Source organism: Cataglyphis hispanica, chromosome 14 (assembly GCF_021464435.1).
Source record: "Cataglyphis hispanica isolate Lineage 1 chromosome 14, ULB_Chis1_1.0, whole genome shotgun sequence".
Classification (NCBI taxonomy): Eukaryota; Metazoa; Arthropoda; class Insecta; order Hymenoptera; family Formicidae; genus Cataglyphis; species Cataglyphis hispanica.
In genome coordinates this window covers 3,373,460-3,386,580 of record NC_065967.1, presented here as the reverse complement: position 1 = coordinate 3,386,580, position 13,121 = coordinate 3,373,460, and the positions used below count along the sequence as shown (strand labels likewise).

Below are 13,121 nucleotides of genomic sequence, written 5' to 3'. Positions count from 1 at the left end.
ATTGCCGCGGAATAATTAACCCGAGCACCGTCGAAAATTTCACCGACGACCTCGATGTTAATTGCCGCGTCGCTGTGCTTCGCTCCGACTGTGTAAAATATGCATGTAATGATTCCGCGCGTGATACTACATGTATCGAAAGGAAAATGATGTGGAAATATCATGAAGAATTGCGGGCAAATTTCTTTTCGAAGGAGAAATTAATTTAAAATTTTTTTAAAAGTCATAATCCATTACTTTCTCTATAACGATCATTATATTATTACTCTGTCCTTCGAATCTAATGATAATGAACTTGGCTCAAAATTTCTATTGAGACGCGCACGATGTTATTTTAATTTAAAATTTAGTTACAAAAATAATGTAAATCCGACTGTTCCCTTTTCGCACAGGCCTCTCAATTAAAAATTCCCCCGTACTTTTCGCTCGGTATAACTAGAATTACAGAGTTAATACCGGGGACTGCTCTCGAGCGGGATATAGCCGACTAACGTATCTTTCATCCTTCTAAAAAAATATAACTAGCGAAGCAACCCTAGTATAGTTTACCGGCACTCGAAGACGTTAATCGGTCGTCGTGCGAGAGAGAGAGAGATCGAGACGGGACCAGTAAAAGGGTCCTTCTCCCGGAGCGAGTGCTCGCAGACAGGGATAGAACATAGGCTGCGAAAGAGGAAGAGAGAAAGGGAGAGAGAAAAGGAGCGGGAGAGACGACGGGGATGGGCCAGGATAAGCCGTCCGGATTGCCAGACAGCTTTTCAATTCCCCCTTGTCAGTGAACGTGTCGAGTGGGACGAACATGTATTTTGTCCGGAATCTCTCTCTTCCTCTCTCTCTCTCTCTCTCTCTCTCTCTCTCTCTCTCTCTTTCTGCCTTTGCCATGGCTGACGAGCGTGTACATACACGAGAGATATTCGTCACAAAGGCGTAAGCGACTGTACATCAGATAGGAAGTGGAAACCCAGTTACTGCAACACGGGCCACGATAGAAGAGAACCCAGAGAGTACCGGAGTACAAGTGTATCGCGGTAACTGAGTAATCCCCGAACGTTATTTGCAGTTATTTCTCGCTCCGCTGGCTAGACCGAGAGAGAGAGAGAGAGAGAGAGAGAGAGAGAGAGAGAGAGAGAGAGAGAGAGATGGGAAGAGAACGGTATTTTCATTTTCGTAACATCTGTGAATCTCTCATTGCTGTGTGTATATATACGCAGAACTAGCGAACCTATTTGTTCTTCTTTCAATAAGATAATCAGGCTATCGTTAATTATAAAAATATCGAGTCTCAAAGCAAATACGCTCGCCATCATCGTTTTGAATTTTTGCATACGAGATATTTTATTTATTATAAATTTTACGGCAAACTCGCAATCAATATCTGTTGAAAAATTTATAAAAAAATTATCATATTCATCGTATAATTTTTATTTCTCTCTCTCTCTCTCTCTTTAACAATTAAAGGATTTAAGTTTTTATCGAAATAAATCCAATTAAATCGCAATTTGTATTGATAGATACAAATCTCAAATTCTATTAAATTAAAGCTAGTTCTGAAATTAATAAAATTGTTCTATTTCTACACAGATGAATTCAACTGTATAACAAAATGTTTTTAGCTTAAACCACTGGCATTGAAAGAATATTTTTCAAGTCTTATGTTTAATAGACGTCAATATCCTGTATCTGCGTATTCATTATAGCAACGATACTTTTCTCTACTGTAGTTTTAACTGGAGTCTCGCTTTACAAGCAAGAGTAAATCACCGTCGATCAATTAAGATCTTTTGCCCGATCGTGATTACTGAAAGTCCGAGTCGCGCCGATGAACTCCCTTCGGCTGAGCTTTCCGGGTTTCGAAAGCAACAGAGATGGAATCTCACGGAATCTCATCCACCATCCATTTAAATGCAATTAAGCAACGTCACGTAGGAGCGTAACGGGGGTCGGAAACGTTTAAATCAAACTACGGCTGGTTTAGTTAGTTTCGACCGCAACTTTTAATTGCGCTTCGACCGTCTGGAGAGTCATTATAGGTTCCGGAAGAGGTACGCGTTACTTCTTTTCCCTTTACCAGCACGTGACAATCTTCTTCTTTCGCGTTCCTTTTTTTCGCGATCCTCTTTTCCGAAAGAATTGTAAGCGGTATGAAATACAATCGCAAAAATGATTCTAAAAGAACCTTTTTTTTTTTTTAATCATGGATTATATAAATTTGGAGAAAAACTTTGAGAGAATTTTTTTTTCATTTGCTGAATATTTTTATTATATATAATATTTTAACATATCAACTACATATCTTTCAAATCTTTTAACTCTGAAAAGATCAACTTTTTGTTTGTCTCAACTAATAATTATGTTACGTTAAAAATTTTATAAGACTTGTTAAGATGTTAAAATGATATGATAAATCGATAATAACGGTGACCTAATTTATATCACTTTGCGCGAACGATTGACATTTATGCTTTTACGCCGTTCGCATTAATTAAGGAACCCCAGTTGGCATTTTTGAGAGCCAGTGAGTACAGCTAAAGTTACTCCCGCTGCATCGAAATGCCAAACTCTGACCTTACATCTTTAGAGCCCTTCGGGACGCTCTGTGATTAAATCGACTATCGTATATCATGATACATTATGACGTATATCAACGTTTATCTTCGAGTAGAATCTGTTTAACCTGGTAACATTTCGTCAGTTTAGGAATTATATCATTGTGTAAATATAACATCGCTAATTCACCGAAGAAGCTATGATATTCGTAATGCTACGTTATCGATAAATTGCAAATTATTAATCAATCTCCTCATCTCTCTCTCTTTCTTCTTGGCTATCAATTTTTAATTATGTAAAAATAAAATTTAATTTCATGTATCACATTAATTTAAATCTCAGAAATATAAAGCGTGATTCTTTTAGAGGAGAACGTTATAATTCTCGTTAGAGATATATGTAAATTGTCGTAGATTAGCAAATATGTAAATTTATAATTAATCTTTAATTTATTATTTAATCGTTACAAAATAAATACAGTAAATGGCAATTCACGTTAGACAACAGAAAATAATGGTCAGCCATTTAATTTGAGATACATATACTTCGAAAGGTCGCATTCAATCTCGCGCACTTTAATGCCGGGTGCCAAAATTTATTGACGCTGGACGCCGAAAGTTTCACGACGTCGTCTCATTCTTCCCTTCGTTTAATCCGACCCCGGCCACCTCTTACTTAATTCTATTTGCACCCGGACGTCGGCCGCGTCGCGTCGCTGAGAGAAATACAACATCGGACCGAAATGGAGGTTTGCTCCATGGAAGTCGAGGGCGGCGACTGTTGATTTAATTATAATCGTTAGTACGGACCAGAGAGAGAGAGAGAGAGAGAGAGAGAGAGAGAAAGACAGAACTCCGCCCCGGGACCCTCAAATCCAATACAACTCCAGCCGTCTGCTATCACCCCCGCATCCCAGTCGCTCTTTCTCGTCTCTCTTCTGTCCGAACTTCAGCACTGCTCCAACTTTTGAGATTAGCTTTACTTGACTTGCAATTAAGGCGATAAAATATGTTCTCTTAACGAATGCGTTTTTTAAATGCGCTGAAAGTATAATATAGTAAAAAATATAATTTAAATAATGCAAACATATTATAAAAAATATGAAAATATACTTTTAAATAATTTACTTTTTTTCTATTTTGAATCTTTAAAACAATGAATTGAGATATTTGCTTAATATTTATAACGCATAATATTTATTATATTTTTGTAATTTGAAAGAAAGAGTGTTACATTTTTACGTTTGATTAGTAATATCAGGATTATGTCGCTAAGATTTCACAAATTTATCGATCAATATCAGACAAACATGGAATAATGGAATTTTTTTTTATCGGCACGAGAGAGCAAGAATCAATCACGTTTTGAAGAAACGATTGAAAAAAATAATTTCCATGGCGACCGTCATGGGAGGCGAAAAGCACACCGGGATTCTGATGCTACCCCTCTCCCCTCTCCCTTCTCTCCCGGGGTTGAAACTCGTTAACGCCGTTACGGTGTTCACAGTATGGCCACCTGAATGGAGGAGCTTACGCGAAAATTGTTTTATAACTCGCACGCGAAATTGAGAAGCTGCAAATAATGTTTCGCCGTAGTGAACGTCAACATTTTACGCGTCCTTCCTCGAGTCTCAAGATTAAAATAGATCCCTTCCCTGAAAATTTAGAGAACAAGGGAGAGACACATTTTTTTTTTTTTTTTTAAAAAGAAAAACAATTGATACTATTTTTTCTCATCCTAAACTTTTTTATCCTACATTTTTATAAAGTAGAAAATTTTTTAATTTCTATTAAAGTATCCATTCTTTTTCGAATATCTCTAATAATTCATTCAAATTTATTTTATATAAATTGATTTCCTGTACTAAATATTCTTGAGTTAATTACATTTTCAATCTTCATGATTAATAAAACTTTTTATCGATATTAATATTTAAAATAAGGATTCGAATCATAAAAGATTAAAAATAGACTCAATCTTTACATCTTGGGAATTGATATATCAAGAGAATCTATATATGAAATTAGAAAGAATTTTATAAAAAATTACAAGCAAGGATTTATGTACGCAGCAAGCAGTTCGATCGGGAATACAAATAAATGGATTAGGAGCTACAGAAGCTCGTGATCAGTTCGCTATGAAATCACATCGATTCCGACAGCATCGGCGCGTAAAAAGGATAAAAAGCCATCAATAATACCCGGAGGATTGGGAGCGAGAGAGTAACTCTTGGGCCGCATCCGCGCGCGCACCATCGGACACGTTACGCTCTTCCACGGCAAATCCGGCATTATCGAGAGTATAATCAATTTCCCGACATAATACCAGGGCGGCCCGCAAACTCGAGCGAGGCCGTCCGACCGGAAGCGATTCCGACTAACGCGATTCCGTATTAACTCCACGCGCATCGCGTGTATGTGCGTTCCAATCCGTTCGACTTCACAATCGCGTTCACGCACATCCATTCACCCCTTTATTCCCTTGTCCCGGGATCATATTTATGATATCTTGCCCGTGATATTTTACGCGGACTTGATCCACCAATTCAGCAATTCTGTAACATTCGTCCTTATAGACACATGTCTGCTCCATATATGTCATGATGATATTAAAGTCAAAAAATTAAAAAAAAATTTTTTATAAACTCTATATACATTCAGTAGATTAATTCAGCTTTTTTAAAATATTTTAAGCTTTTTTTCATTATTATCATTCTTCTCGTAAAAGATTTATCATTGAAATATGGGCCGCCAAATAAGAATATAGTAGGATTATTTAAATTATATAAGAGTCTTTTATATTCTCATCTATTCGATGATTGCAAAAAAAAAAAACAAAAAAACCGGAAACAGTCGTATCGAGTGCAGTGCATCGTATTCAAACGTTACTTCCATAGTCTCGATGTTCGCGGCCGAGTCGAAAGTTTCGCCGTTAACGTAAAAGCTATCGTATAGCCGGGAGGACTACCGTGGAGGAGGAAGAGGGAGAGGTGAGGGTGCTACCGTCCGCGCGCTGCACGCTACGATTGTTTCGCCGTAATCCTTTATTGGATCAACGGGGCTGGAAACAATCGAGCGCGCCATAACGCGAGGATGGGCAGACGGCCGTGTCGGTCGGGCGGGCTTTTCGGTCCATGGTACCGGATGCTGTGCGGCGGCGGCGGCAACACACTGGTCGGGGGGTCGGACGCGCTAGATAAGCGCGGGGGTGGCATCCGATGATGGGGACGGGGCAGGATTTCTACCTACTTTGCCGGGTGAACGAAGTTACAAATGGGAGAACGCGGAACTCATCCGCAAGCGGGAAAACTCCCTGGCGTTCCTTCTCCGTCTCCTGGTCTTTCTCCATCTTTCTCTTTCTCTCGCACGCGTATAAAGACAGATTTTCTCTACATCTCCCGCATTTTCCTTCTTTCTCATTAAAGCTAACCGACTTCTTCCCCCCTTTATATTCTTCGCTCTTGATTTGTATATGTGTTTGTCCCCTATATATATATTTGGTACCCTTGAATATTTAAATCTCTCCCCTTTTTCTTCCTCTTTATATATTTACGCTTGCCTTAATAATATAATATTTGTATTATTTAATACATATATATGATAATACATTTTATTTTTCTATAAAGTTTTTTATCTGCAAATCAGCGCAATTTATCTATTGTACAATTCTTTGCTATTTATTGGTAGTTCTCTATCATTTATCCGAAATTCTATAATTTATAAACTTGTAATTACCTTATAATTCATAATTTTATCTCAAATATTCTCTATAATTTTCGTCTGTAAGCATGTGTGTGTACAAAGTTTCAAAAAAAAAAAAAAATAATCTTTTATTCTAGAGAACGTGATAAATTTTCCTCTGTTCCACTTGATGTCTCCCATAGATTTCGCGCCCGGTATTCTGTCTTGATTTAATGTTCCTGTTACACGTACATCGTCCCGAATATTTTTACGCTTTCACGTGAGCTGCGGTAACATTCGTACACATCACGTGCCGGCGATATAATAACAAGGTGGATAACATAACGAGGCTTACATGCCTCGAATTTGACCGGTCCTACTCGCTGCATTTTGTCCTGCTTTCTCTTCATAATTCTCCCTGGTCTCTCTCTCTCCTTTTTATCTTCGATAATCTGTCTCCCGAAGGATATCCTGTGGAAATATCTCGGTGCAAATACATACGCAGAAACAGAGTTACACTATTCCGCGCGTTTTACGTTACTTTTTAGCATGATATATAAATAACTTCAACAGTCGAAATAAAAATTTTGAGACGAATCATATTTCTAATAAATATTGATTTATTTTCAACATATTTGAATATATATTTATTTAATATTCCAATATATTATGTGAATTTTTTTTTCGTAATTTCTTGCTTTCAAAATAATTTATTTTGCAGCTAAAAGTAAATTGAACTATTGTAACAAAGATTTTTTTTTTTCAGAAATAGCATGCATTAAAAATAAAACACAATTTTTTTCCATTTCGTAAATATGGTATCTCCTCCGTGCAATAGGCATATTTCTCTCGTTAATTTTTTACGTCGTGAAGGGGATATAAAGAAGAGTAAATCTTCCGACGAATTTTGGTCTCCTCGTGACTCGCATTTCATCGCTTTTAATCCGTTCTAGAGCATACGGGCTTAAGATCGCAGTTGATCGCGTGGCGAATCGATCTTTTACGAGAACAGATTCGCCATCAAACGGGCACGAGCCCTCCGCGTGTGTGTACATACACGGAGGTTACATGCATATTACGAGGAACATATGTGCCGACGACCCCCAAGGATATGTAACGCGGTCGTATCGACTGTATAGGATATACGTAGATACAAATTGTGCAGACCACCTGCTCTATGGTGAGCGTTTTCTCGCAGTATAATCGTGTTGCGCGATGACGTTTCGACGATTTGTTCCGATTTAACGACCCATTCGATCGATACAGGCCTTTTAAAAACATTCTTGCACGGATTAATTATTTTGTTCGACAAAGTTAGAAGATTTTCGAATAATTGACGATCTCGAGAATACGCGTGTAGAGGAAAAAAAGAATTTAAACATTTCAAAATTTAATGTACATTTAACAATATTTGTAAATGTTAAATTTTGGCAATATTTATATCGATTATGGTGGAACGCAGAGTTATTGCTAGATTTGATATTAAACTCTTACGGATAAAGGGAAAGAGCCGGTCGCAATGCTAGATTGAAAAATAATATTGCAAGAAAGAGTGTATTTCTCGGGATCACGCGCGTCTGTCACAAACAAAAGTCACCCTCCGTAACGTTTTTACCTCATCGAATTACTTCACAATGGACAGCACGACCCCTTTCGAGCCCCATTCTTTACCCCTCGCGAGTCGAATCTCACCCTCTCTCCTCGCGTACACACAAAACATAATTATCCGAAATCCCAAACAGCATGAAAATTTTATCGGCGCTTTTGATAGACACGGCCCATTGAGAGAAAGAGAAGCATCGTCTCATAATTAATTTTTACATGACGGTAAGCCGAATTAAAAAATTCTGCCGCGGATAAGTTTTATTGAATGACAGTTTTCTTTATGCTGTTTACAAAACGGTAAACTTTAAACATCGCAAGATTAACTTAATTTGGCGAAATTTTCAATCAAAACTTCATTACGTTAAAAATGTATTGAAGAGCTTTTTTCGACGTAGCTATGTTTACAAATATAACACGCACACAGATCTGTAAAGAGCATGATTGTATCTCTTATAACGTATAATGTCAGAAGTACAATAATCCTCGCTATCTTGAAGAATCGTCTACATATTATACACGATATAAAGTATTACTATGCGTTAATGTCATTATGTAGCTTTCTCAATTCATATGCAAGAAAAAAAATTACATGTTCATTATACTTTCTTAATAATTATACTCTACGCGCAATTTTTTACAGAGTGTTCCCTTCAATCTTTAGATCAATATGAATTTTGCATACTTGCATTAATATAACGAGAAACTATATATATATATATTATACTACGTAATACGCAAAAGAAATCTTTCTCAAATGAATATCTCGCCTCTTCAGAAGCAATTTCTTGTTAAATTATGAGCGGAAAGATAAAAACGAACAAATTGCAGACTTTCGTACTAAGGACTGCTATTTTAATGTGTGAATATATCCTAATCGTATCGCGCACACACGTGTGTTGCGACAATACGCGGTGGTAATCACCGAGATGCACGAGTTGCGATAGGAAGCCTCGAAACGGCAGTTAAAGTCGATTGTACTTCGTAACGTCCGTGTATACGCCAGGTACGAAATGAAATATTTATACTATCGTGACGATTACAACATCACGTAACCGCGGACGGAAACTACGATGATTACATTTACTTTTGCGAGAGAGAGAGAGAGAGAGAGAGAGAAAGAGAGGAAAAAGGGGGAATCGCGTTATCATCAGTTAACAACGTTCGTTGTTAATGTATTAGCATATGCTGCGTAAATCGAGGCACTCGATGAAGCGGTAAAAAAATCCAAGGGAATTTTGTAATTATACCTGTAAAAGTTATACGACAATTGAAACCTCAGTAACGCGATGTTGATAATTATTTCGCGGTTGCTGCTTTAATTAACGATAATTAATGATCAAGTTATTCTTGTATTCATGCTGTTGTCGCAACGATTTTTTATTTTCTCGAGATATTCAATAATTCGATCATTGAATTATTTAATTCTGAATTATTAATGTTACAATTGTAATATCACAATTTTTATCGAATATTTACAGTCTCATGCCACGTTCATTTCAATGACTTTCTCTCCTCACTATCATCCTTATACAATTTATTCGCTTAAGTAATTAACTTGCGGTACGCTTCGTACTTGGAGAACGTAAAGTGATTACAAGTCGTCCCATTTTCTCGCCTAACTAACATGTAAAACATATAACTTATATGAATTTCATATTCGCGGGAGGGTTTTTCTTTCTATCCCGCGCTTATAACGCGTTTAGGCTAACGAGTTGTGCAAAAGGCACAACTGTGCTGTACTCGTTAAAAATGTATTCTCGCGTGTCATATTCCAGCGTGGCTTTGTCCGACGCTGGCTGCAGTTTCCATCCTTTTTTCGCGCCTATCCGCCTATCAATATACATGCACTGTGTAAACGCACGAAATCGGTAAGCCGCGATGTATATGCTGATTTTTAAATAACATCCCTTAGACAAGCCGTCCCGACCGCGTATTGCCAGTAAATTTGCTTCGAATATCAAAATCAAACAAATAATTGCCTTATATATTTATTATAATTATTATAATATAATAATTAATATGTTAATTTGTTTATTGTTAATATGTTAATTCAGTTTCATCAAAAATAAATGTATGCCAAACTATTTAACAATTATATTCGTAATTATTAATTTTTTGCGTGTATTACGTGTATAAACATGATGCCAATTATTCGCGTAATACAAGTAGTGATACTTGAGTAAAAGGACAGGTAATTTTCGGAATATCCGGATTTTCGCAACAGCCGATTATCATTAGATCTAGTAGAAGTATTTGTATCCGGGGTTGACGTTGTGCTTCCGGGAGCTCCCCGGAGGCGAGCAATCTCTTCCCTCCTTCGGAGACACATTACGGTGAACGCGCGCGTTACCGTGACTTTTTAATCGGCCGAAGCAGGCCGACGCGTTGCGAGCTGCTCGTTTCGTCCCTGGCCGAGTCGAGTGAATAATTCACCTCGATCGATCCGCTGCCGCGTGCGCGGCGGCGGCGGCGGCGGCGGCGACGTCGGTGGAATTAATTTAAGTAATTCGACGATCGCTATCGATGGAAGCATTAAATAAAGCACCGTGCGCGTCCCGCTTTGGACGCGCGTTTAGATTGTAGATCCGTCCTCCGTGCCCTCCGTTTCCATGCTCGCGCGAGCCATCGTTGCATACCTAAGTGGTTGATCAGGATGAGTGGTGGGTCGTCCATCCATTTCCACGCTTGTCATTACGTCAAGGAGACGCGACATATCGCGACTGTGTTTGCCAACCCTGTTCCGTCCCCGCCCGCCACCATCTGTCTCCACGAAAATGACGATTCTCGTTTTCCCGAGAAACGCCAGCACTCCCGCGACGATATTATTACTGCGGTCTCGCTTATGACTGACCAAACGTCCACGCCGACTCCTTAATGTCGAATGAAAAAATATATATTCCTTGATGAAGGCTTAATATCGCGAGAGCGTCATGATTGCAACGTTTTAGACGTAATAATGTCCTCTCTCAAAGTAAAGAAATAATCTAGCGGAAATAATTGCCTTTAGAATTGTGAATTATTACCGTATTGCTTTAATCGCTATATCATTTTTTATTATATTTGCTTAAAAATATATTGTACGATATGTTTATCTTTTTTCGCTGAGTAATGAATAAATATACGAGTAATGAATAAATGTACAGATCGGTTTAAAGAAACTATCGGCGCGTGTTGGATTTTATATAATCGTAACTTTGTTTATTCATTCTCACTCGGAAAAGCTGCTATTAAAATATTTTATCGTTGCAGGAACGGGAGGCTGAAAAGATTGCCGAAGAAACCGCGGCTCTACGTGACGTGAAGACGGAATTGCCGCCGGCGAGAAGTCCCGAGAGCTGGCACGGCAACGCTTACTATCGACATCTCAATGTTCTGAAGGGTAAGCGCGAGATCTGTCGTGTTTTTTAAATTAGCGTTTAAAGCTCGAGAAAAACTCTCTTTCTTTTACGTTGAATCGAAACACTGAGAATTATATTTTCATCCCTCAAACATCCATTTTTAATAAAGTTGAATTAGCTGTTAATTTTTCGTGTAACAAGTGAGTTAAAGAATTTTTTAAACTTATAAATTCTTAAACGGGAAAAGGGTCGCATTGATAAGCTCTGCAATTGTACATAGAATAAGCACACATATATGTAATACTTATAAAGAGAGTTCTCTCTCTTCCAAAGATATTTTAAATATTCCTTTTCAAGTCAATTTTTTTTTCTAAAGCAAAGGATTTATAGAGAATGTAAAATAATTTTTTCGCTAAATATTTGATATAGTATTTTAATTTAGTTCTGTAAAATTTTCTCAGTATACTAGAAATTCATAATAGGTACCAACAAAAATATAAATTACCACATGATAAATTGAAAATGTCACGGATTCAAAATGCGTAGACAGAATAATTCCTGAAATTTCTACTAGAGATGACATTTCCAATTAACGTCGCACCAAATATACTCATCCGAGATATAATTCAGAATTCCTCTCGGTTCCCTCTCCTCTTGTCTCCGATCAATGTTGCGGAAAATCACGTATTTTTGCAAGCAACCTCATGCGCTATATTTATATATTTTTCTCGCATAAATCATCGAGAGCTTGCGACTATAGGATTGAGAGCTGTATCTGGACATCGCGTCTTGTGTAAAACGCGCTTTATTGATAATAGTAATTAATTAGTAACTACCATGGAAATCAAGCGTTCCGGCGAGAATATCGGAGTTCCAATTAATTAGAGTAATTAGTCGCGACCGGAGTGTTAAGTGGAAACGCGCGGAGGGTTGCCTTGATATCCAGACGCGGGTGTTGGAAGGGGTTGGATCTTCTCCAGGCTGTAATAACGCGGAAATGGGGTTGCGGGTGGACCCCGTCGTCGTTCAGCCAAGGGGCGTGATTTTGCGCCGACGCTTGCGCGTACCTACTTCCGTCGGCGTCGCGACGCCCGACGACTCCGAATCCGACGACGCGACGACTCATGATGTGCGTTTCCTTCTAATTTACATTAACGGGCGCGATCGTGGCGGATAACTATTTCCAGTTGGTGAGCGAATACGAATTTCTGAATTTAAGGGGATGAACGAAATTTTATATGTATTAATTATAAAATGTGCCATGAAAAAGATTATTTGCCATTGAAAGAAATAATTTTGCAATTTTATAAGATATTAGTATGATAATTTCTTTTAAGTGAGTATCGTACGATGTAACGTGAAATGTAACTAAAATGTTTGAAAAGAAAAATTTAGCCTTTAGCCACATTCCCTAAACTGTTAAAAATCAAATTTTAATTTATTTATTTTTTTTTCTTCTTCTTCTTAAAATATCGACGATCTTCTCTCTTACTCTTACGGAAATATTTTACCTGATACGGTATAATGATATAATATGTAAGCACAGAAAACATGGTTGCAAATAGGAAGGCGCGCTTCAGACGAGATCGCTTTTACGTAGCCGTATACACACATGTCGACGGGAGTATATCGATGGACCCATTCAACGCGGGCGTAAGCCGAAAATAACGAGATAGGTGCTGCATCGGCGCGATGAATACGAATACAGGATCATTGGCGGTGAACGCAGGCACTTTGACTAACGTACAGCCTCCGGAAAAAGCTCGCGCTTCCCGATCTCCTTCTTTTCCTTCTCTACGCGATCTTTTCAGAACTGCTTCCAAGCCTTCCATGCGAAAAGCGAATCATCGATCCTCTCGTCCGACTGAGCGCAAATTAAAATGAGGCTAATTGGCTTGATGAATCCTTCGTGTTTACTTGAATGTACTTTCTTAACTAATTTCATTAACAT

At 38.0% G+C, this 13,121-nt stretch overlaps 1 protein-coding gene across 10 annotated transcripts in view; it reads left to right on the top strand.

The window, feature by feature from the left end:
* LOC126854695 (SKI family transcriptional corepressor 2) overlaps nt 1–13,121 on the top strand; it is a 90,891-nt gene that overhangs the window by 76,049 nt on the left and 1,721 nt on the right. For all 10 annotated transcript variants that reach the window (XM_050601674.1, XM_050601671.1, XM_050601673.1 and 7 more), the window contains one exon: nt 11,082–11,211. In XM_050601674.1, coding sequence (XP_050457631.1) covers nt 11,082–11,211 — 130 coding nt within the window. The remainder of the gene's footprint in view (nt 1–11,081; nt 11,212–13,121) is intronic.